At 40.4% G+C, this 26633-nt stretch overlaps 1 protein-coding gene across 6 annotated transcripts in view; it reads left to right on the top strand.

The window, feature by feature from the left end:
* Ssbp2 (single stranded DNA binding protein 2) overlaps positions 1 to 26633 on the top strand; it is a 276405-nt gene that overhangs the window by 86950 nt on the left and 162822 nt on the right. For all 6 annotated transcript variants that reach the window (XM_052160011.1, XM_052160012.1, XM_052160014.1 and 3 more), the window contains exon 3: positions 18107 to 18168. In XM_052160011.1, the coding sequence (XP_052015971.1) occupies positions 18107 to 18168 (62 nt within the window). The remainder of the gene's footprint in view (positions 1 to 18106; positions 18169 to 26633) is intronic.

Here is a 26633-nt window from a genome sequence, read left to right as displayed (position 1 = left end):
ATCCATGTTGACTTGTTTTAGTTTTAATTTTTGAGACTGAATCTTGCCAATATCCCTAGCTTGCTTGGTACTTGCTATGTAGCTGAGGTCAGCCTCAAGCTCCTGGAAATTCTTTTGTTTCAGTTATATGAGTGCTAGGTTTATAGGTGTGAGCCACCATGCCTGGTGAGTACCAATGTATCTAAGCAAGTAAGGATGAAAAGTTAAAGAAATGTATGCATATGATTTTTTTTTGTTTGTTGACAGAAATTTTTATTATATTGTTTACTACTTTGATTCTTTGGTTTCTCTAGATTTAGAAACTGAGGTTTTATTGATTAAAAAATTTCATTATTAAGCCTACTTGATCATGGTGGATGATCGTTTTGATGTGTTCTTGGATTCGGTTGGCAAGAATTTTATTGAGTATTTTTGCATCCATGTTCATAAGGGAAATTGGTCTGAAGTTCTCTTTCTTTGTTGGATCTTTGTGTGGCTTTGGTATCAATGTAATTGTGGCTTCGTAGAAGGAATTGGGTAGTGTTCCTTCTGTTTCTATTTTGTGGAATAGTTTGAAGAGTATTGGTGTTAACTCTTCTTTGAAGGTCTGATAGAATTCTGCACTGAAACCATCTGGTCCTGTGCTTTATTTAGTTGGAAGAATTTCTATGACTCCTTCTATTTCTTTAGGCATTATGGGACTGTTTAGATGGTCTAGTTGGTCCTGAGTTAATTTTGGTATTTGGTATCTGTCAAGGAAATTGTCCATTTCCTCCAGATTCTCCAGTTGTGTTGAGTACAGTCTCTTGTAGTAGGATCTGATGATTTTTTGGATTTCCTCAGTATGCTGGAAAGAACACAGGTATCCCTCAACAGAAGAGTGGATGCAAAAAATGTGGTATATCTACACAATGGTGTACTATTCAGCCATTAGAAGCAATGAATTCATGAAATTCTTAGGCAAATGGATGGAGCTAGAGAACATCATACTAAGTGAGGTAACCCAGACTCAAAAGGTGAATCATGGTATGCACTCACTAATAAGTGGATATTAACCTAGAAAACTGGAATACCCAAAACATAATCCACACATCAAATGAGGTACAAGAAGAAAGGAGGAGTGGCCCCTGGTTCTGGAAAGACTCAGTGAAGCAGTATTTGGCAAAAAACGGGGAAGTGGGAAGGGGTGGGTGGGAGGACAGGGCAAGAGAAGGGGGCTTACGGGACTCTCGGGGAGTGGGGGGCTAGAAAAGGGGAAATCATTTGAAATGTAAATAAATTATATCGAATAAAAAACTTCATTATTTTTATGGCTTTAGAATATTTTATTCTGTGAAATGTTTCATGATCTATTATATTGTGTGAATCCTACTACATGGTTACTTAGATTGTTCCCTGTTTTTCAAATGAAAAATGCTTAAATAAGCAATAATATGTAAGTATATAAAATGTTATACACTTGACAATATTTTTTTGTAAAGTTCTGGGGATAGGGATAGTTCTTTGTTTTTAATTGGGAGACCCTTAAGCACATGATGAACAGTAAATGTGCTCCCACGTTAGAGAGATATAACATTTTATTTATTTATTTATTTATTTATTTATTTATTTATTTATTTATTTGGTCAACTGTCCAAGTCTTTTTTTTTTTAATATTTTTATTTTCTATATTCTTTGTTTACATTCCAAATGATTTCCCCTTTCCCGGATCCCCCTTCCCCATATGTCCCATAAACCTTCTTTTCTCCATCACTTCTCCAATCACCTCCCTCCTTTTTCTCTGTCCTTATATTCCCTTCCAATGCTAAATCAATCCTTTCCAGGATCAGGACCCTCTCCATACTTCTTCATGGGAGTCATTTGTTATGCAATTTGTGCCTTGGGTATTCAGGGCTTCAGGGCTAATTAATATCCACTTATCAGAGATTGCATTCCATGTGTATTCTTTTGTGATTGGGTTACCTTGCTTAGGATGATATTTTCCAGATCAAACAATTTGCCTAAAAATTTTGTGAATTCTTTGTTTCTAATTGCTGAGTAGTATTCCATTGTGTAAATATACCACATTTTCTGTATCCATTCCTCCTTTGAGGGGCATCTGGGTTCTTTCCAGCTTCTGGCTATTATAAATAAGGCTGCTATGAACATGGAGCGTGTGTCTTTATTGCATGCCGGGGAATCCTTTGGGTATATGCCCAGGAGAAGTATAGCAGGGTCCTCTGGAAGTCTCATGTCCAGTTTTCTGAGGAACCTCCAAACTGATTTCCACAGTGGTTGTACCATCTTGCAGCCCTACCAGCAGTGGAGGAGTGTTCCTCTTTCTCCACAAACGCCTGCTGTCTCCTGAGTTTTTGACCTTAGCCATTCTGACTGGTGTAAGGTGAAATCTCAGGGTTGTTTTCATCTGCATTTCCCTAATGACTAATGATGTTGAGCACTTCTTAAGGTGCCTCTCAGCCATCCAAATTTCTTCAGGTGAAAATTCTTTGTTTAGATCTGTACCCCATATTTTAATAGGGTTATTTGGTTCCCTGGGGCCTAACTTCTTGAGTTCTTTGTATATATTGGATATTAGCCCTCTATCAGATGTGGGGTTGGTGAATATCCTTTCCCAATTTGATGGTTGCCGTTTTGTCCTTTTAACAGTGTCCTTTGCCTTACAGAAATTTTGTAATTTTATGAGGTCCCGTTTGTCAATTCTTGATCTTAAAGCATAAGCTATTGGTGATCTGTTCAGGAACTTTTCCCCTGTGCCCATGTCCTCAAGGGTCTTCCCCAGTTTCTTTTCTATTAGTTTCAGTGTGTCTGGTTTTACGTGGAGGTCCTTGATCCACTTGGAGTGAAGTTTAGTACATGGAGTTAAGAATGGATCAATTCGCATTCTTCTGCATGCTGATCTCCAGTTGAACCAGCACCATTTGTTGAAAAGGCTATCTTTTTTCCACTGGATGTTTTTGGCTCCTTTGTCGAAAATCAAGTGACCATAGGTGTGTGGATTCATTTCTGGATCTTCAATCCTATTCCATTGGTCCACTTGTCTGTCACTGTGCAAATACCATGCAGTTTTTAACACTATTGCTCTGTAGTATTGCTTGAAGTCTGGGATACTAATTCCCCCAAAAGTTCTTTTACTCTTGAGAATAGTTTTAGCTATTCTGGGTTTCTTGTTATTCCAGATGAATTTGAGAATTGCTTTTTCTAACTCTGCGAAGAACTGTGTTGGGATTTTGATGGGGATTGCATTGAATCTGTAGATCGCTTTTGGCAAGATGGCCATTTTAACTATATTAATCCTGCCAATCCACAAGCATGGCAGATTTTTCCATTTTCTGAGGTCTTCTTCGATTTCCTTCTTCAGAGACCTGAAGTTCTTGTCATATAGATCTTTCACTTGTTTGGTTAGAGTCACACCAAGATACTTTATATTGTTTGTGGGTATTTTGAAGGGTGTCATTTCCCTAACTTCTTTCTCAGCCTGCTTATCCTTTGAGTATAGGAAGGCAACTGATTTGCTTGAGTTTATTTTATAACCAGCCACTCTGCTGAAGTTGTTTATCAGCAGTAGGAGTTCACTGGTGGAGGTTTTCATGTCACTTAAGTAGACTATCATGTCATCTGCAAATAGTGATAATTAGACTTTTTCCTTTCCAATTTGTATCCCCTTGACCTCCTTATGTTGTCTAATTGCTCTAGCTAGAACTTCAAGTACTATATTGAAAAGATATGGAGAGAGAGGACAGCCTTGTCTAGTCCCTGATTTTAGTGGGATTGCTTCAAGTTTCTATCCATTTAGTTTGATGTTGGCTATCGGTTTGTGGTATATTGCTTTAACGATGTTTACGTATGGGCCTTGAATTCCTGTTCTTTCCAATACTTTTAGAATGAAAGGATGCTGGATTTTGTCAAATGCTTTTTCTGCATCTAATGAGATGATCATATGGTTTTTTTCTTTGAGTTTTTTTATGTAGTGGATAGCATTGATGGATTTCCTTATATTGAACCATCCCTGCATCCCTGGGATGAAGCCTACTTGATCATGGTGGATGATCATTTTGATGTGTTCTTGGATTCGGTTGGCAAGAATTTTATTAAGTATTTTTGCATCAATATTCATAAGAGAAATTGGCCTGAAGTTCTCTTTCTTTGTTGGATCTTTGTGTGGTTTTGGTATCAGCGTAATTGTGGCTTCATAGAACGAGTTGGGTAGAGTTCCTTCTGTTTCTATTTTGTGGAATAGTTTGAAGAGTATTGGTGTTAGGCCTTCTATGAAGGTCTGATAGAACTCCGCACTGAAGCCATCTGGTCCCATGCTTTTTTTGGTTGGGAGACTTTCTATGACGCTTTTTATTTCTTCAGGTGTTATGGGACTGTTTAGTTGATCTATTTGATCCTGATTTAGTTTTGGTGTTGGATATCTGTCTAGGAAACTGTCCATTTCCTCCAGATTCTCTAGTTGTGTTGAGTATAGGCTTTTGTAGTAGGATCTAATGATTTTTTGAATTTCCTCAGTTTCTGTTGTTATATCTCCCTTTTCATTTCTAAGTTTGTTAATCTGGATACTGTCTCTGTGTCCTTTGGTTAGTCTGGCTAAGGGTTTATCTATCTTGTTGATTTTCTCAAAGAGCCAGCTCCTGGTTTTGTTGATTCTTTGTATGGTCCTCTTTGTTTCTACTTGATTGATTTTGGCCCTGAGTTTGATGATTTCCTACCTTCTACTCCTCCTGGGTGAAATTGCTTCTTTTTGTTCCAGGGCTTTCAGGTATGTCATTAAGCTGGTAGTATATGCTCTCTCCATTTTCTTTTTGGAGGCACTCAGGGCTATGAGTTTTCCTCTTAGCACTGCTTTCATTGTGTCCCATAGATTTGGGTATGTTGTGCCTTCATTTTCATTAAGTTCTAAAAAGTCTTTAATTTCTTTATTTCTTCCTTGACCACGGTGTCATTGAGTAGAATATTGTTCAGTTTCCACGTGTATGTGGGTTTTCTGTTGTTTTTGTTGCTATTGAAGACCACTTTTACTCCATAGTGATCTGATAGGAGGCATGGGATTAGTTCGATCTTCTTATATTTGTTGAGGTCTGTCTTGTGACCAATTATACGGTGGATTTTGGAGAAGGTACCACGAGGTGCTGAGAAAAAGGTATATTCTTTTGCTTTAGGATAGAATGTTTTATATATATATATAGCTGTTAAATCTAATTGGTCCAAAGCTTCAATTGGTTTCATTGTGTCCTTGTTTAGTTTCTGTTTTTTTTGATCGGTCCATTGAGGAAAGTGCAGTGTTGAAGTCACCCACAATTATTGCGTTAGGTGCAATGTGTGCTTTGAGCTTTAATAGCCTTTTATGAATGAGGGTGCCCTTGTATTTGGAGCATATATGTTCAGGATTGAGAGTTCTTCTTGTTGTATTTTTCCTTTGACCAGCAAGAAGTGTCCCTCAGAGTCTCTTTTGATGACTTTGGGTTGAAAGTCAATTTTATCTGATATTAAAATGGCTACTCCAGCTTGTTTCCTGAGACCATTTGCTTGTAAAATTGTCTTCCAGCCTTTTACTCTAAGGTAGTGTTCGTCTTTGACCCTGAGGTGTGTTTCCTGTATGCAGCAAAATGTAGGGTCCTGTTTACGTATCCAGTCGGTTAGTCTATGTCTTTTCATTGGGGCATTGAGTCCATTGATGTTAAGAGATATTAAGGAATAGTGATTGTTACTTCCTGTCATTTTTGACGTTATTTTTTAAATTTGATTGGTTAACTTCTTTTGGGTTTGATGAAAGGTTACTATCTTGCTTTTTCCAGGGTGAAGTTTCCCTCCTTGTATTGGTGTTTTCCTCCTATTATCCTTTGTAGGGCTGGGTTTGTGGATAGATATTGGGTAAACTTGGTTTTGTCATGGAATATCTTAGTTTCTCCATCTATGGTGATTGAGAGTTTTGCTGGATATAGTAGTTTTGGCTGGCATTTGTGTTCTCTTAGAGTCTGTATGAGATCTGCCCAGGATCTTCTAGCCTTCATAGTCTCAGGTGAAAAGTCTGCTGTGATTCTGAGAGGTCTTCCTTTATATGTTACTTGGCCTTTTTCTCTTACTTCCTTTAATATTCTTTCTTTGTTTAGTACATTTGGTGTTTTGATTATTATGTGATGGGAAGTATTTCTGTTCTGGTCCAGTCTGTTTGGAGTTCTGTAGGCTTCTTGTATATTCATGGGCATCTCTCTCTTTAGGTTAGGGAAGTTTTCTTCCATAATTTTATTGAAGATATTTGTTGGCCCTTTAAGTTGTAAATCTTCACTCTCATCTATGCCTATAATCCTTAGGTTTGGTCTTCTCATTGTGTCCTGGATTTTCTGGATGTTTTGGGTTACAAGCTTTTTGCATTTTGCATTTTCTTTAACTGTTGATTCTATGGTTTCTATGGTATCTTCAGCATCTGAGATTCTTTCTTCTATCTCTTGTATTCTGTTGTTGATATTTGCATCTATGTCCCCTGATTTCTTTCCAAGGCTTTCTATCTCCAAAGTTGCCTCCCTTTGAGTTTTCTTAGTTGTTTCTACTTCTGATTTTAGATCCTGGATGGTTTTGCTTAGCTCCTTCACTTGCTTGTTTGTGCTTTCCTGTAATTCTTTAAGAGATTTTTGTGTTTCCTCTTTCATGACCTCGGCCTGTTGACCAAAGTTCTCCTGTATTTCTTTAAGTGTTTTTTGCGTTTCTCCCTTATTGGCTTTTGTATTCTCCTGAATTTCTTTCAATGATTTTTGTGTTTCCCTTGCAAGGGCTTTTAACTTTTGATCCATTTTCTCTTGAAATTCTTTTAGCATGTACTTCATTGCTTCCTGTACCAGCATCATGACCAGTATTTTAAATCCAAGTCTTGTTTTATTGGTGTGATGGGGTATCCAGGACATGCTGTTAAAGGAGAATTGTGTTCAGATGTTGCCATATTGCCTTGATTTCTGTTAGCGACGTTCCTTCGTTTGCCTTTTGCCATCTAGTTCTCACTGGTGTTAGTTGGTCTTGTCAATGCTGAACTCACCAGTGCAAGCTGCCTCTTCCCAGGTGGCCTCTGGTGCACAGCTTACCTCCTGCACTGCCTGGAGACAGGGTGCTGTTGCCCAGGCTGTTCAGATCCCGAAGCAGACACCTGAAGGCTCCTGCCGGGGCCCTCTGGATTCACCAGAGCACATTGACTTCTCCCAGCTGGCCTCCCAGAAGCCCCTCTTGGCTCTTGTAGGACCTGGTGATGTGGCATTGCCGCCCAGGCTGATCTGGATCTGGAAGCAGAGAGATCTGAGGGCTCCCGCTGGAGGCCTCAGGACTGGAACCTTAGCTCCTTGCCACCGGAGCCCAACTGTCCAAGTCTTAACTAATCCTGTAACCCATTCATTGACCCAGATTAAAAATCTCTGGTATAAAAACAGTAAGGAGACTATATTTTGACAGTTTTTCTTTATTGCTAATATTTATTTTCTAATTTTCCTCAAATGAATGTGGGTTGTATTTTTACACATCCCCCCTCTCCTAGACTTCAAAGCCAATCTCATTTTTTATGGGATGTTTGATTATTCTTGTAGGATAAGTGCTCTCTTGAGCACACCGCCACCTCTTTGTGTTTATGGGATGGTTCTCAGGAGCATTGTGATATAAGATAACAAGCCTGTAATGTGTGCTATACCACAAGCCATGCTTTACGTCGGTGAATGTGGGTTCTGTCTTTGTTCTTAGTTTATATAGAAATGACTAAAATGCTGGATTGTCTGAAAGAGCTGGCAGAATTATAGACAAGGTCCCCAAATCCAAAATATGGCAGAAGAGGAGGTTTTAAGATTTACATGGAAGTTATAACTGAATAGAGATTATAGCACAACGAGAGAGGAGTATGATATGAAGAGAGATGGATATGATATCTGAATCAGAAACCCACAAGAAAAAGAAAGTATATATTGGGACTAGAACAGGAAGAAGGAGAGCCCAGTAAAGACAGGTTTAGTTGGCACAGATGGTATCCAGACTAGTAGAGCATGCCATTTCCCATACAGATGCAACCTGTTCTTTGTAATAGCCTCACACTGTTCTTGGAGTATAGATATCAACATTTGCATCATACTTACTATTGATATTTCTTAGGTTGTTTCTGGTGTTCATTTCCCCAAACCTTTTTGCCCTGTGTGAGAGGATTTCATTCTCTCCTCAGATAAGCTCATGTGGACTGCTATTGGTTTGAAAGTAGCAGTATCAGTAAGTGTGGAAACATTTCTAGCTTCAAGAGTTGTTCATTCAGTAGCTGTGAAAGAAAGGCTTCTGTGTCTGGTAGACTGAAAGATCTTCTGGCACAGAACTGTGATTTGAAGTGGAAAAGATGGCCTCTAGTTACTCTCTAGGAAAATACGTTGTTAGGGCAGGAGCAGTGATATGTGTGGGGTGCACTTTGAGTATCTTTAAAGAATATGATGCAATGTTTAAAAACATACAAAGATTACCTCTAGGTGTCTTCTGATAAGAGACCATATCCACACAACATGTCCAGGCAGCTTTTCAGATCTGGCACGTAATCTCTGAAATAGTTCTGATTGGATGGACGTGCATGGAGACTGGCTGTGGTGACTGGTATGCTGTAACTTTAAGTTTTTCAAATCCTATTTTTAATGATGGTTTTTAAATGCTTTAAACTTTCTTGTAACCCAGCAGCCAGTAGAGGTAGTGGGAAAGAAAGGATATGGAGGAAGTAGACTTGCTTATAAAAGTTCTTTGGAGCAACTCCAGAGTATGTTGTCTGGAAATCAGCAGTTCAGTTCACAGGTTGGCCGGCGGCAGCAGCTCCATCCACCCACAAATACCTCACAGCAGTCCAGTTCTGTAGAGTTGAGATGGCAGCAGCAGTGACAGGACTGAGCAGGGACAACCAGGCCTGAGCCTCAGCTTGAGTCAGCAGCAGGAACCAATAGGAACACCAGGAGAAGTACTCTGTTGTGCCTCTCTCAGGGAACTGAAGACCTGTGAAGACGGGAGATCCTCAAACATTGCACAGCTAACTGTACCAGCAAGCCAAGTTCTGTCTCTGTCAGTCTGTGGAGTCCTATTTATACCCTCCACACACTGTGTGTCCTCCACGAGCCTGGCCTCAGCATGGCTCTTGCTTCAGCACATGCACCCAATCAGCCTGAGTCCTTGGAAGTGGCAACAAACTGTAGCACGCCACCAGAAGTTTTTTGGCGCATCTCTGTCTATGGTGTCCCAACAAATGCAGCTCAACTATGCAATGTAAGGAGGACCAATACATGTGTGTAGTTAGCCAAGAATCCTTCATCTCGTGCCCTTTCATGTGTTTGCTTTAGCAGAACATCCTCTCTTCCTGTGTCTGCTTCAGTGAAACGTTCCTTAATGAGTCTGTGTTAGCCTTTCACACCTGAGTCCACTTTAAGGAAACGTTTCTTCATGTGTTTGCTCAAGCAAAACCCCACCAAATGATTTTCTAAAGAACCCTTGTTTCCACTTCAGTGTGCATAGCATACTGTGTTAGACTGTGATTAGACTGTGAGTCTAATCCTCCCTCCAGTATCTCTGGCACTGAGACTTTAGGTAATTTCACTTTTGTTTTTAGTTAAGAATTGGCTGTTTTATTTCAGAAGCATGTTAAGTAAAGCCAAGGTGAACTGGCATCAAGTATGAAAAACATATTTTGAAACTTGTTATTTTTAAGATTGGATTAATTTTAGTGATCAAAATTTTAGTGTTTGGGGCATGTCTGTGATCTTATGACCTTTCAAGACTTCAGTCAGTAAAGATGTGTAAAGGAAAAGATTTGAGAGAGCAAGACAAATGAGGTTTTAGTTCTCATCAGTCCTAATTAAGAAATTAGGACTATTTCACTATTAGGCTATGCACACTGAAGTGGAAACAAGGGTTCTTTAGAAAATCATTTGGTGGGGTTTTGCTTGAGCAAACACATGAAGAAACGTTTCCTCAAGTGCATTGCCTCCCAGGTTTGGACGAGAGATTGCCATTTTCTCTCTGGTGACTATCTAAGCTTGGTACAGCCAGGAGCACAGGGAGCACAGGAGTGGCAGAGCAGCTGGGACAGGGTCCTTCCAGGCTGCAGCTGTACCCAGGAGCTGGGCTGCTCCACAGAGCTCTGTGCACAGGTCCTGCCAGTGGAGATCTAGTATTCAGGGTGTGCTTTGACTCCTGGGTTTGGAAGAGAGAGCGCCATGTTCTCTCCGGTGACTGTCCAAGGAGTGCACGGAGCACAGGAGTGGCAGAGCAGCAAGGATAGGATCCTTCCGGGCTCCATCTGCACCTAGGAGCTGGGTTGAGCCACAGCCCTCTATGTCAGGGGAGAGCTGATCTCCCAGGGGTCCTGAGACAGACTTGCAGGTCCACAGGAGGGACAAGCTCCAGGCAGCAACAGGAGGACCAACTAACACTAGAGATAACCAGATGGCAAAAGGCAAACACAAGAAAGTTACCAACAGAAACCAAGTAGTCATGGTATCATCACACAACAGCAAGTCCTGGATACCCCAACACATTGGAAAAGGAAGATTTGGATTTAAAATCACAGCTCATGATGTTGACAGAGGACTTCAAGAAGGACATAAATAACTCCCTTAAAGAATTACAGGAAAACACAACGAAACAGGTAAAGGAGTTGAACAAAACCCATCTAGGATCTAAAAATGAAAGTAGAAACAATAAAAAAATCACAAACTGGCTCATGCCTTTAATCCCAGCACTTGAGAGGCAGTGGTAGGTAAATTTCTGAGTCCAAGGCCAGCCTAGTCCATAGAATGAGTTCCAGGACAGCCATAGCTATACAGAGAAATCCTGTTTTGAAAAAACAAAACAAAACAAAAATCATAAAGGGAAACAATCTGGAGATAGAAAACTTAGGAAAGAAGTCAGTTGATGCAAGCATCAACAACAGAATGCAAGAGATAGACGAGAGAATCTCAGGTGTGGAAGATACCATAGAAATCATTGATACAACAGTCAAAGAAAATAAAAAAGTTCCTAACCTGCAACATCCTGGAAATCCAGGACACAATGAGAACAAACCTATAGGTATAGAAAAGAGTGAAGATTTGCAACTTAAAGGGCCAGTAAATGTCTTCAACAAATTATAGAAGAAAACTTCCCTAACCTAAAGAAAGAGATGCCCATGAGCATATAAGAAGCCTATAGAACTCCAAATAGATTGGACCAGAAAATTACTCCAGTCATATAATAATCAAAATACCAAATTCATGAAACAAAGACTATTAAAAGCACGAGGGGAAAATGTCAAGTAACATTATAAAGGCAGACCTATCAGAATTACACCAGACTTCTCCCCAGGGACTATGAAAGCCAGAAGATCCTGGGCAGATGTCGTACAGATCCTAAGAGAACACAAATGCCAACCTAGGCTATTATACCTAGCAAAACTCAATTACCATAGATGGAGAAACCAAGGTATTCCATGATGAAAACAAATTTACACAATATCTTTCCACAATTCAGCCCTTTAAAGAACAATAAAGGGAAAACACCAACCAAAGGAGGGAAACTACACCCTAGAAAAAACAAACTAATCTTCTTTTAACAAACCAAAAAGAAGAGAGCCACAAAAACATAACTCCACCTCTAATAACAAAAATAACAGGAAGCAACAATCACTTTTCCTTAATATCTCTTAATATCAATGGACTCAATTCTCCAATAAAAAGACATAGACTAACAGACTGGATACATAAACAGGACCGACATTTGTTTTGTATACAGGTAACTCACCTCAGTCACAAAGACAGATACTACTTCAGAGTAAAAGGCTGGGAAACAATTTTCCAAGCACATGGTCCCTAGAAACAAGATGGTGTAGTCATTCTAATATTGAATCAAATTGACATTCAACCAAAAGTTATCAAAAAAGATAAGGAAGAACACTTCATACTCATCAAAGGAAAAAAATCTATCAAGATAAACTCTCAATTCTGAACATCTATACTCCAATTACAAGGGCACCCACATACATAAAAGAAACTTTACTAAAGCTCAAAGCACTCATTGCACCTCACACAATAATACTGGAAGACTTCAACACTCCACTCTCATCAATGGACAGATCATGGAAACAGAAATTAAACAGAGACACAGTGAAACTAACAGAAGTTATGAACCAAATGGACATAGCAGATACCTATAGAACATTTTATCCTAAAACAAAAGAATATACCTTCTTCTCAGCACCTCATGGTACCTTCTCCAAAATTGACTGTAAACTCAGTCACAAAAGAAACCTCAACAGATATAAGAAGATTAAAATAATGCCATTAGCCCTATCAGATAACCCCAGAATAAGGCTGGTCTTCAACAACAACAAAAACAACAGAAAGCCCACATACACATGAAAACTGAACAAAATTCTACTTAACAATAACTTGGTCAAGAAAGAAAATACAAAAGAAATTAAGGACTTTTTAAAATTTAATGAAAATGAAGGCAAAACATACCCAAACAGGGGACACAATGAAAGAAGAAAACTCATAGCTCTGAGTACCTCCAAAAAAAAAAAAAAAAACTGGAAAGAGCATACACAAGTAGCTTGACAGCACATCGGAAGGCTCTAGATCCAAAAGAAGCAAATACATCTAAGAGGAGTAGACGACAGGAAATAATCAAACTCAGGGCTGAAATAAACTATGGAGAAACAAAAAGAACCATACGAAGAAGCAACCAAACCAGGAGCTGGTTCTTTGAAAAAAACCAACAAGATAGATAAAACCTTAGCCAAACTAACCAGAGGGCACAGAGACAATATCCAAATCAACAAAATCAGAAATGAAAACAGAGACATAACAAAAGTTACTGAGGAAATTGAAAAAAATCATCAGATCCTACTTCAAAAGCCTATAACTCAACAAAACTGGAAAGTCTAGATGAAATAGACAATTTTCTAGACAGATACCAGGTACCAAAGTTAAATCAGGATCAGATAAATGATCTAAACAGTCCCATGATCCCTAAAGAAATAGAAGCAGTCATTAATATTCTCCAACCAAAAAAAGCCCAAGACCAGATGGGTTCAATGCAGATTTCTATCAGACCTACAAAGAAGACATAATGCCAATACTCTTCAAACTATTCACAAAATAGTAACAGTAGGAACATTACCCAATTCTTTCTATGAAGCCACAATTACTCTGATACTTAAACCACACAAAGACCCAACAAAGAAAGAAAACTTTAGATCAATTTCCCTTATGAATAGTGATATAAAAGTACTCAATAAAATTCTTGCCAACGGAATCCAAGAACACATCAAAATGATCATCCACCACATTCTAATTGATCACGGGAACCTATAATGTAATTTTTGTGAGAATGTTCTTCAGGGTCAAAGCAACAGTTCAGTAGCTAGCGGTTACACTCTTTGTATTCCCTGTTTCAAGTGGTGTACTGACCAACTTAATCTTCTCAAACCTTTTGTAGGTAAATGATTATTAGCTTATGTTATCGTTGAGAAAACAGAGGCAAACAAGAGCCTCAAGTTTTTCTTGGTTCACATAGCAAGGTTGTAAAAGCACTAAACTTTTTTTCAATTTATTATTTATTAGATATATTCATTATTTAAATTTCAAATGATTTCTGCTTTCCTGGATCCTCCCTCCCTGAAAGTCCAATAAGCCCTCTTCCCTCCCCCTGTTCCCCAGTCACCCCCTTCCCATTTCCCCGTCTTGGTATTCCCCTACACTGCTGCCCTGAGCCTTTCCAGGACCAGGGTCCTCTCCTTCCTTTTTCTTGGGCATCATTTGATATGTCAATTGTTTCTTGGGAATTCCAAGCTTCTGGGCTAATATCCACTTATCAGTGAATGCGTACCATGTGTGTTCTTTTGTGATTGGGTTCCCTCATTTAGGATATTTCCCTGTTCTACCCATTTGCCTAAGAATTTCATGAATTCATTGTTTTTAATAGCTGAGTAGTATTCCATAGTGTAAATGTACCACATTTTCTGTATCCATTCCTTTCTTGATGGACATCTGGGTTCTTTCCAGCTTCTAGCTATTATAAATAGGGCTGCTATGAACATAGTGGAACATGTGTCCTTATTACATGCTAGGGAATCTTCTGGGTATATGCCCAAGAGTGATATAATGGGGTCCTCCAGTAGTATTATGCCCAGTTTTCTAAGGAACTGTCAGACTGATTTCCAGAGTGGTTGCACCAGCTTGCAATCTCACCAGCAGTAGAGGAGTGTTCCTCTTTCTCCACATCCTCCCCAACAGCTGTTTTTTGAATTTCCTCAATTTCTGTTCTTATTTCTCCCTTTTCTTTTCTGATTTTATTAATTTGGATACTGTCTCTGTGCCCTTTGGTTAGTCTGCCTGAAGGTTTATCTATCTTGTTTATTTTCTCAAAGAACCAGCTCTTGGTTTTGTTGATTCTTTGTATAGTTCTTTTTGCTTCTACTTGGTTGATTTCAGCCCTGAGTTTCATGATTTCCTGCCTTCTACTCCTCTTCAGTGTATTAGCTTCTTTTTGTTCCAGGGCTTTAAGGTTTGCCATTAAGCTGCTAGTGTAAGCTCTCTCCAGGTTCTTTTTGGAGGCACTCAGAGCTATGAGTTTTCCTCTTAGCACTGCTTTCATTGTGTCCCATGACTTTGGGTATGTTGTGCCTTCATTTTCAATAAATTCTAAAAAGGTTTTGATTTCATTCTTTATTTCTTCCTTGGCCAAGTTATCATTGAGTAGAGCATTGTTCAGCTTCCATGTGTAAGTGGGCTTTCTGTTGTTTTTGTTGCTATTGAAGAACACTCTTACTTCATAGTGATCTTATAGGAGGCATGGGGTTATTTCGATCTTCTTATATCTGTTGAGGTCTGTTTTGTGACCAATTATATGGTCAATTTTGGAGAAGGTACTATGAGGTGCTGAGAAGAAGGTATATTCTTTTAATTTAGGATGAAATGTTCTATAGATATCTATTAAATCCATTTGGTCCAAAACTTCTTCTATGTTCCAAAACATAGTTTCACTGTGTCTCTGTTTAGTTTGTTTCCCTGATCTGTCCATTGAGGAGAGTAGGGTGTTGAAGTCACCCACAATTATTGTGTGGAGTGCGATGTGTGCTTTAAGCTTTAGCAAAGTTTATTTTACGAATGAAGGTGTCCTTGTATTTGGAGTATAGATGTTCAGAATTGAGAGTTCTTCTTGGTAGATGTTTCCTTTAATGAGTATAAAGTGTCCTTCTGTGTCTTTTTTGGCGATTTTTGGTTGAAAGTCTATTTTATTGGATATTGGAATGGCTACTCCAGCTTGTTTCCTAGGACCATTTGCTTGGAAAACTGTTTTCCAGCCTTTACTTTGTCCTTGACACTAAGATGCTCATGGGGATATCTTTCTTCAGGTTAGGGAAGTTTTCTTCTGTAATTTTTTTGAAGACATTTACTGGCCCTTTAAGTTGGAAATCTTCACTCTCTTATACCTTTAATCCTTAGGTTTGGTCTTCTCATTTTGTTCTGGATTTCCTGGATATTTTGGGTCAGGAGCATTTTGAATTTTTCATTTTCTGTTGTATCAATGCTTTCTATGGTATCTTCTGCATCTGAGATTCTCTCTTCTATCTCTTGTATTCTGTTGTTGATACTTGGATCCATGACTCCTGACTTCTTTCCTAGGACTTCTATGTCTAGAGTTGTTTCCCTTTGTGATTTCTTTATTGTTTCTACCTTCATTTTTAGATCCTGGATAGCTTTGTTCAATTCCTTCACCTCTTTTGTTGTGTTTTCCTTTAGTTCTTTAAGGGCTTCTCTGTGTTTACTTGTGTTCTCCTGTATTTCTTTAAGCGCTTCTCTGTATTTACTTGTGTTCTCCTGTATTTCTTTAAGGGCTTCTCTGTATTTACTTGTGTTGTCCTCTATTTCTTTAACGGCTTCTCTGTGTTTGTGTTCTGCTGTATTTCTTTAAGGGCTTCTCTGTGTTTACTTATGTTCTCCTGTATTTCTTTAAGGGCTTCTCTGTGGTTACTTGTGTTCTCCTGTATTTCTTTAGGGGCTTCTCTGCGTTTACTTGTGTTCTCCTGTATATCTTTAAGGGAGTTATTTATGTCCTTCTTGAAGCCCTCCATTAGCATCATGAGCTATGATTTTAAATCTAAATCTTGCTTTTCTGGTGTGCCAGGACTTGCTATTGTGGGAGAATTGGGTTCAGATGGTGCCATATTGCCTTGATTTCTATTGGTAACATGCCTTTTGCCATCTGGTTATCTCTGCTGTTAGTTGGTCCTGCTGTCACTTGTTGGTGCTTGTCTTGTGCCTGCAAGCCTATCTCAAGACACCTGGGTGATTGGCTCACCCCTGGCAAAGATTGCTGTGGGGCTGCCCAGCTCATGGGTGCAGGTGAGGCCCTGGCAGACCTAGTTCCAAGTGGTCTCACACTCGGGTGTTCTCTGTGTTCTGGGCTGCAGCAGCCCGCTCAGGTGCAGGAGTGAAGATGGTGGCCTCACCTCTAATCGCGGGACTAAATGCAGAGCAGATATCTCCTAGCACACTAGGTGCGTAGATGTCTGTGGTGGTGCTGCCCAGTTGCTGGGTGCAGGTGTGGCCCTATCGGGCCGTGTCCCATGAGCTCTTATACTCAGGTGTTCCCTGTGTACCTGTCTGCACCTGTCTCCTCAACCACAGGAGCAAAGATCGCAGCACCTCACCTCTAAACACGGGGCTCCCTCTAACCATGGGACTCCATGCAGGGAAGATGTCCCCTGGCAGGGAGGTGCACAGATATGGCTATGGCATTGTCCAGCTCCTAGGTACTGGTGGAGTCTTGACGGGTCATGTCCCAAGCGATTTTATACTCGGGTGATCCCTGCATACCTGTCTGCACCTGTCTACACAGTCACAGGAGCAAAGATGGCCAGCACTATACTTTAAAATGTCTTTGTGTCATTCTGCTTAAAAGGAATGCAGTTCAAGTATTCTTTCATGTAGTGCTATGACGTGGCGATAGCAGTCAGGGTTCGGACATGCTAATTCAAAGTACACTAAACACAACAACAGAAAGAATATAATCTAGGCAAGTAACTCAGCTGCTTATTTTAAAAAGCACAGAAAGAACACTGTAGTGACATATTTACATAGAATCATTCATCCTCATAACTAATCATTAGAGCTGAGAGATCAAGCTAAATAGGTTCTGGTTATGAAACTATGGATAAGAGATTTTGCTGGCTGAATTTTTGACTACCAAGGGTGTGGGAGAGATAAATCGAGAGACAGATAGATGGAGAGATAAATAGATAGATGGATAGATAGATAGATAGATAGATAGATAGTCATTCAGAGCAAGAGCCAGAGCCAGAGCCATTGAGCTTCCCTGTCTCAGTTATTTCAGGAGTTCAAGGTGGCCTATGGACCTGGACAGCAGCTCCTGAAGGCAGGGTGTTGCTCATGCTTGTGCATCTCATGGGCCAAGAAGCAGCCTGTGTACTTATGCTAGAAACAGATGGAGGCGAATGAGCAGCTCTGATGATGGTGTTAGCAACTCTTTCCCTCCTTCTTACGTTCAGTGTTCTCTTAGAACTCTGTGTGGATAAGAACTTAACAGGGAGGCAGTTAATGCATGACTAAGGTAGCAAACACATTCTTAGTGTCCGGTAATGAATGAATGAATTAATTTGTGTGTGCATGTGTGCACATGCACGTGCACTCAGATGCACGTGCACTCACATGCACGTGGACTTACATGTGTGGGGGAATGCATATGCCATGACATGCATGTAGAAGCAGAAGGACAACTGTGGGGTTCCCTTCTACCTTTATGTAGGTCCCTAGATTTGAACTCTGGTCACCAAATTTGCACAGAAAATGCCTTTTCTGGCTTAGCCATTTCCCTGGTCCACTGTCAGCTTCTTAAAGACATGACAGTTTGTTACTGGAGTGGTGGGAAGCAAATTCAAGGACGTTAACGGCAGCATCTTCTCTTATGCCAATCAGTCTCTTACACTTTGTAAAGGAGTGCTTGGGAAATCTGAGCAAAGAATAGCATGAAAATGTTGGACTTAAAACCACTGTAGCGTTTAAAAGAGAAAGACATTGCTTGGTAATAGTGTGGGGCAAAGTACCACAGGGAAAGTATTTAATTTTTTTTTTATTTATTTTAGATAAGATGGGAAAAAAACATCACATTGGGGGAGCCGCCAGGATTCTTACATTCTTGGTGGTGGTAAGTATTCTTTATTTAATTTTTACATGATACTGCATTTCAGTTAGTACCTCATGATCCCTACTCTTGTTTGGTTTTTCATTTTCTACAGTTGTGAACTTAAAGGTAGTATTTAAAAACAAAACCCAAACCTTAAGACTAACATTCCTGCGTTTCCTTAAAGACACTCATATTGGATGAGAATGTTGTTGGAGCTCCTGTGTGGGGTTTAACTGTGCTCGGTATGTTCATTTGGAGCGTTGCTATCCCCTAGGTTGAATGGCATGTACAGCGAAGCGTCCTTCCTTAGGGTTGTAGAGGAGAGGCATTCTGAGATCACGGTGCTGGTAGATCATCCTTCTCCTGAGGGCTGCCCTGATGGCTTGTAGGCAGTATATGCTTGCCCGGTGGTGGGAGAGAAGGATCACAGAGCATCAGTGTTTATTCTTACAAGGGAATTAATCTCATCATGTCGGGTCTACCCTCATGATGTCAGCTAAATGTAATTATTTTCCAGAGACTCCACCTCAAAGTACCATCACACAGGGAGTCAGGACTTCAGCTCTAAATGTGGAGAAGATACAATTCACCCCACAGCAGTCTCCTTTCTTCTTGCTGTGACCAATGAGAATGGCACTTTTTCCTGGCTCTTAACTTATGACTAGCTAGAAGATTGCTTTCTGTGAAGAGGGCTGAGAGTCACCATGAGACTGAGTCAGTAACAGGAGTTAGCGTGTTAGCTACCCAGTTTCTTCTTTGAACTTCACTTCTCTTGGGAGCATTGGGGGTAGGAGACAGTGATCTGAAGGGCGTATTCAACAGTAGGCGAGTCACATCTCAAAATAATCGCAGCAAACAGTACATATGGTTAGCCCTTCAAGACTGAGAGTCTGAGGGTGGCAAAGGGTGGTTACAGTAAGCCATTCAAGAGCCTCAGCTGTGATGAGTGCAAGGGCGACACCTGGCAGAGCATGCCGATTGGTGGGAGCGTGTTAGCTGCATGCTGATTGGTGGGAGCGTGTTAGCTGCATGCTGATTGGTGGGAGCGTGTTAGCTGCATGCCGATTGGTGGGAGCGTGTTAACTGCATGCTGATTGGTGGGAGCGTGTTAACTGCATGCTGATTGGCTGGGAGCGTGTCAGCTGTTTCTGATGCTCACACAGAGGAGAAGTTGAAGCAGAGCTTGGTACCACGAGGGGGGTAGAGGTGGAGGTCAAAGAAGAGTGTATCGCACACAGCCTGGAACATGTAAGAAAGAGGAGGCCGTTTCTGTTACCGTAATATGGGAGGAGATGCAGGGATGATTAAGAAATTCCTTTCTTGTTCTCCTCCAAGTGTGTCGTGAGAGGTTCTGATGAGGTGCTCAGCATAGTGGCTGTGCTGTGTGTGTTTCAGGTGGGAAATCATGTTAAGTATTTGTATATAATCAGTGGGGCTGAGAAAAGGGGGCAAGGGAGGGAGACCTGGAGGGGGGAGAGGGAGAGGGAGAAGAGGAGACGGAGGGAGGGAGGGAGGGAGGGAGAGAGAGAGAGAAAGAGAGAGAGAGAGAGGGAGGGAGGGAGGGAGGGAGGGAGAGAGAGAGGGAGGGAGGGAGGGATGGGGGAGAAGGAGGGAGGGAGGAGGGAGGGAGGGAGATTGATTGAGATTAGAAACACACAAAAACTTGCTAGTTAATACTAATGTATATAAAGTCATTGTGACACAGTATATACATATATATATATATATAGCTTTTCTGCAGCAGCAATTGGTAGAACAGATCATCCTTGGATAATCTCTCTCTCTCTCTCTCTCTCTCTCTCTCTCTCTCTCTCTCTCTCTCTCCTCTCCTCTCCTCTCCTTTCCCCCTCCCCTCTCCTTCTCTCCTCTTTCTGTCTGTCTCTCTCCTCCTCACACCTTCCATCTATCACCTTCTGTCTGTCCGCGCCTCTATCAGAAGCATCACCTGCTGTCTTAGGTGCTCATTTTCAGCATCATCAAAGGAAACAAAGGGCCTCTGTTAGTGCCAGGCGTGTAGTTTTTTGGTACATTATTTAATCATCTTTTTACCCTCTCGCTCAGAGGCATGACTTACTTGAAGTTCTGTGGCACTGGAACCGCACTTGGTCAGTTGTGGTTGTGGGTTTCCCCTGTTTGTCTCTCACACACAGCAGGAGCAGGTGCAAGCCTTTGTTTGAACATTGTTCCTGTAATTGGACCAACCGTCCATGTCCACTACAGTTGTGCAGTGTCATTGTGCTGTTTTCTGGGTTTAAGGCTGGTCTGTATAGTGTTTAAAAATTCAAAACTGTAATTTGATCAGTGATGGATTTAAGGTATTTAGATCTAGACTGTCCTTTTGTTTCTAGTAAGGAGATTGAACTTGTGGTCTAATGCATGCTGGGGAGGTGCTCTACTCCTGGCTTGTATTTTTAGCCCCAAATTCCTACTTACCTTCTAGGCACCATTAAGTCTTCTCTTCTATTGACATCTTTATAGATGTGCTGATGCTTATGAATATAAAGTACTGTAAGCATTACCATGTTCATATGGATACGTGGATTGAAAGAGTGAGGATGTTTAGTTTTTCCTCTATGTTTATTTTTTATGCCTGCTTCATTTTTGCTACTTCTTCAATAAGTTAACCTAAATCTGCAGCGTGGTGATCGGTACTAGAGTTCTGCACACATCCTTCGTCCTTTTCTGTGCTAGATTTTAGCTTTTGATATCAGAAGGAATAGCTTTTAAACCTGCCATTGTTTCTCCTTCCTTCTGTGACTCAGAAATGCAAAAGGACTCCTGAGCTTTCAACTTTTAAGTAACTTAATTTGGAGATATAAAATTAGTTAATAATTGCTATGTAAATATTTTAGACTTTTAAGTTTGTTGAACTTATCATACAGCATATGCAATATTTAAGAATATTTTCTTGGTTTTTTCCCCATAAAATTATCAGTATGTTCTTTTCAGCATTTGCTTTGTGTATGTGAATCATGGATGGTTAACAGTTTTGCAGTGAAGGGCTCTTCTGAAAATTACCAAAAAGCTATGTCTCTACCCTTGCAAAACAATGTGTGGTTGATAACCATTCCTGACCATTGTACAGAGTGAAACTTTTTACTGAGTGCTGAATTCAATCCAGTAGATGCATGCCCATCTTGTCTTAAGGATTTAGAACTGGGCCTTGTAGTCTGTGGTCTCGATGAGGAAAGTAGGCCTGTGGCAGTTGTTCCCTTTGTCACTACCCAGGAGGCTGCTGGTGCTGTTGGAACCAAGTATGTGACCACTTACAGCTTATGAAGCTCAGCTAAGACCAATCAGTGGAGCAGATACAATGTTATGATTTGGTGATGCTTTTCTAAAGGATTTGAAATTGGAATTGTCTTTTTAAGGCTGTTTATTAATTACAAAGTAAACTTTGTGCAAACTGTATCACCCTCCAGAAAATTGGTGGGCTAGATAAACAAGTCAAAATAAAGTATAACAGAAGTATGTGTGTTACAATACAATATAAATATATATATATATTTATAACATAAGTATAAATACAGGAGCCATACTCACAAACATTGGAAGCATAAGAAAAGGCATTGTAGAAGATGTAAATCAAAACTGAATTGAAAGGTAGTTGAGGGAAAGTATCTAGGGCAGATGATAGTTCCTGTAATGTTGCAAGAGGGGCTGGACTGTGATATGTAGCTTGAACCAGTTGCTGTTGAGGTGGTAGTCCTAGGACAAAAGGCAGAGTCCAGATTAGGAGTTGTAGAGTCTTTCCAGAACAAGGGTCCACTCATTTGATGTGTGGATTATGTTTTGGGTATTCCAGTTTTCTAGGTTAATATCCACTTATTAGTGAGTGCATACCATGATTCACCTTTTGAGTCAGGGTTACCTCACTTAGTATGATGTTCTCCAGCTCCATCCATTTGCCTAAAAATTTCATGAATTCATTGTTTCTAATGGCTGAATAGTACTCCATTGTGTAGATATACCACATTTTTTGCATCCACTCTTCTGTTGAGGGATACCTGGGTTCTTTCCAGCATCTAGCAATTATAAATAGGGCTGCTATGAACATAGTAGAGCATGTATCCTTATTACATGGTGGGGAATCCTCTGGGTATATGCCCAGGAGTATTCGGCAAAACCAGAACGGGGAAGTGGGAAGGGTGGGTGGGAGGACAGGGGGAGAGACGGGGGCTTGCGGGACTTTCGGGGAGTGGGGGGCTAGAAAAGGGCAAATCATTTGAAATGTAAATAAAAAATATATCGAATAAAAAAAAAAGAATCCAGTATTAAACTCAGAAGTTCCAGAAACTCAAAAAAAAAAAAAAAAAAAAAAAAAACAAAAAAAAAAAAAAAACAAAAAAAACAAAAAAAAAAACCAAAAAAGCAAAACCCCAAAAAACAGAAAAAAAAAAAAGGAGTTGTAGAGTCTGGAGCATTTCGGTTTTATCACCCTGGCATTTTAAACAAAGTGTATTCCACATTTAGTTCTGTACTTTTCGACTAGTGCTGGGCATCAGCATGGAGATGAATTGAGTTGAGAACTGAGGTAGAGATTGGTATAGGGTACTTGTGATTGTTTAGCTCAACAGTGATTAGGTTAGAGATCCCAGATAACAATGTGTCTGGTAATTTTGAGGTGAACAAACAGGCTTCCACTCTTGGATTTGAGTGGTGGAATAGACAGTGATGCCAATGGCAAGGTAAATGCAGAGGATAATGGGTTTTAGAGAAAGGAGCAGGTATCAGTTTGTATAAGTTCAGTTCTGAGAACTCAGTTAGAGATGCCCTATACAAAGAGTGAGAAATCTGGGTCTAGAGCTCTGAGATAGCTGTGTAATTCCATTTGGGACATATTAGCCTAAACCATGTCCCAGGCTAAGTGTTCCTTGGTAAAGTTACTCATAGGGCAAAAGGGGGCAAGGCTTGTGGTCAGATGGGTAAAGAAAGAGCTGACAGTTGTTGGGGTGTGCCTTTGAAGGCACGTCTTGAATCTGGACCCTTATCTTTTGTTCTGTGTCTCTGTATCTTCTCTCCTCCGGCCTTGCTGGCTTCCTTGCAAGCAAGCATCACCCCTTTATTGTGATGGACATTTGTCTTGAAATATAGCAATAAAACCAAGTGGCCACTCTTTGAAACCTCTGAAACTGGGATCCTAAACAAGTCCTTCCACTTTTGAGTTGTTTTTTGAGATATTTGGATTCAGTGACGAAGAATATATTAACACATGATAACATGAAATTTCCAAGACTATTATAATTTTTTTCAGTTTGAGTATTACCTGGAATGGTTGATAGATATAATGTCATCTGTAATATTTCCAGAGTTCCATAGTTAACATAAAACACAACCTAAGAGTGAAAAGTCAAAGAAAAGAATAGGAGAAGTGGGATGTGTGGAATACAAGACAGACAGACAGACAGACAGACAGACCGACCGACACACACACACACACACACACACACACACACACACACACACACACACACACACACACAGCATTGGGGAGGAGAAGGCTTGTGCTGGTAAGGGAAGCAGATAGTTTGTAGCCTTCAGTCTGACCTCTGACCTCCTCTCTGTAGACTCTTGCCCGTGCTCCACTGTGATGGAACATGCAGTTCCCCAGTTTCAGTTTGGTACCTTCCTCTAGAGCATAGAGCATTAGAAATTTACTTCCTGTTTGTACCTACAAACAAATGTTCCTACTTCCATTAATTTTAAAAATAAATATTCTTTCCTCTGATGTAAATATCTTTTTAATCCCATGGAATTTGAAAATACAGGCTCATAAAACCTTACCATTTGACAGCTTACTTAAAAAAAAAAACCAACCCTATGTATTTTAATTTATAACATAAAAATAATCTTAGGTCTATAAATTTGTATTCTAAACTATATAACTGATAAGATTATCATAAGGATGTAGTTCATTGCACCTGGCAGCTGGAAATCAAATCTTACAGCATGCCAGACTAATGATTTTAGGATCTAATGATGACATGATAGAGCTGAAGTTTGCTGATGCAGGATGATGGTGTTAGAACTCTTGCACTGTCCTGTGAGGCAGGAGTGCTAGTGACTGATTGATTGGCCCTTACTGATATGCCTTCCTGAATAGTTAACACAACTGCAGGACAGTCCCAGCAGTACCTGGGACAGAGAGAAGGGTGTGGTCAGTGTGCAAATGGAATTAACTTGCCAGAGCTGATTTATAGGGCAAAAGCAGACTTGGGTCTTGGAGAAGAGGAAAGAATGTGTGGAAGAAGAAAAATGTTCAGAGATGAAAACAACACCCTCTTCTGACCCCTTGAAAACACAGAATGATTTTTTTGTGAAAAATGAAGAATTGAAAGGAAAAGGAAGAAAAATTTTATTCATTTTATATGAAACTTTCCTGATTGGGCTAGCTATAAGAAACCTTGTTAGGATAATTTTTTAAAAATGCTTTAAACATCTTAAAAGTACTTTTGCACATATCCATCATTTGAATCCTCATAAGCCGCATAAAATGATATAATCTCCATTTTTATCAGCAATGAAGTATCTTGATTTGTAATCAGAGATCATTTCAATAAGGGCTAAGACTTACTTTTAAAAATATTTGTTTATTTGTTTATTCTTTCATTGTGTGGTCAATGTCTGTGGACATGTACCGTGAATGCAGCTGCCTCTGGAGCCAGAGGTACTGTTTGGGGCACTCAGGAACTTCCAGAGTGGTCAGTTGTCATCTGCCTGGTATGGATCCCTGTTTGCACACTTGGATCCTCTGCAGAAGCAGTATGAGGTCTTAACTGCAAAGCCAACTCTTCAGCCCCAGGGGTAATAATTTTGTATTTTTTTTTAATTGACAGCTTCTTTTTTTGGGGGATTTGGTTTGGTTTTTTTCGAGACGGTTTCTCTGTATAGCCCTGGCTGTCCTGGAACTCACTCTGTAGACCAGGCTGCCCTCGAACTCAGAAATCCGCCTGCCTCTGCCTCCCAGAGTGCTGGGATTACAGGCATGCACCACCACCACCCGGTATATTCTTTTTTTAAAAAATATTTTATTGGTTCTCTGTGAATTTTACATTGTGCACCCCAATCCTACTCATCTCCCTCTCCCATAGAACCCGTTCTCCACCCTTGCTACCTCTAACTCAACAGAGAAAAGAAATCGCGCTGTGGAAGCTGTAGTGCGTTACAGCGTGCCTCGCGCTCCACCATTGCGGCCCTGCTTCTTTGCTTGCAGATGGCCCTTGTGATGACTTTTGTCTGGAATGAGGCCTCTGGCTTCTGCTCCTCTACTGATTTTGGAATTTCACTGGGTCTCCTCTTGGAGATCCCGTTGTTGCCCTGGGTTATGGAGATCCTGCAGCTTTGGATCTGTAAGGCCAGTCCCCTTTATCCATTCCAGCAGTTCATTGATGGGGTAGGTATTGGGGTGGGTTGTTTCAAAGTCCTTAAGGAATTTGTTCATATAGTCTGTAAAGTTCTTGCACACATTCTTTTAAATTATGACCAAGATATTTTTTTTTTATCTTTAGGGTTTTTTTTTTTTTTTTTTTTTTTTTTACAGTCTAGTTTTTATTCCCCTCCAGGGGCCCCCTTCGACAGTTCCTCATTCCACTCTTCTTCCCCTGCTTTAAGAGGATGTCCCCACTCCCTGGGGTCTCCAATGTCTCGAGAGTTCGGTACATCTTCTCTCCCTGAGGCCAGACCAGGCCGTCCTCTGCTGTATATGTCCGATTGAGTTTTAAGAGGCTCTTCTACTCCGTCCTCTGTGTCTTCCCTTCATGCTCCTGTTCCTTGGGGTGACTGCTACCAGAGCATCTTTTAGGGCCATGGTGCTGTTTGGCTTCTTCCAAAAACTTGTCCAAACCAATACGATCTTCCTCAAACTGAACTGGTCCTTCTTGGCCTCTCTGTCTCTGGTCTGAACCAGAAAACACCTTCCCAGGAACAAACCTGTTGGTCTTTATCCTGGTTTCAGGTCATCACCATACATGTCCTTGTCCAGACTTTTGCTGGGCCTGTAGATCCTCTGAGCCATATCTCTACCACCTCTCCAGGCCTGATCATTAACACTGTAAAGTTCATCGTCTCCACCTGCACACCCATTGTCCACACCCTTTGACTGGTTGACACTGAACTTCATTGGAAGCTCAAGGATTGGGCACACCAAGAGCAATGAGTTCACAATGATATTTCCATTTTCGTTTTTCTGTAGTTCTGACCTCTTAGCAGGCACTGCCCTGATAAGGCTCCAATCCTGCTGCCTCTCTTTTTGTCTGTCATGGCGGATTTCGTCTCTCTCATGGGCCTCTCCATCCTCTTTTTCCCATGGGTTTTGATCCCAGCTCTCTTGTCTCTGGCTTTCTGGGCCATTTTTCTACATTTCTCTTGGTGTTTGTCCTTTTCTTTTAGAGCCATCATCTTTTTCTCCAATTGGATTTGCTTTTCCCAATGAGCTTTCTGTTCAGCAGTGTCTAGCCCTTCAGCAGTTTGGCAAAAGTTTCATTTAT

This window comes from Apodemus sylvaticus, chromosome 16 (assembly GCF_947179515.1).
Source record: "Apodemus sylvaticus chromosome 16, mApoSyl1.1, whole genome shotgun sequence".
In the NCBI taxonomy this organism is placed as follows: Eukaryota; Metazoa; Chordata; class Mammalia; order Rodentia; family Muridae; genus Apodemus; species Apodemus sylvaticus.
This window is presented reverse-complemented; position numbering and strand designations above follow the sequence as displayed.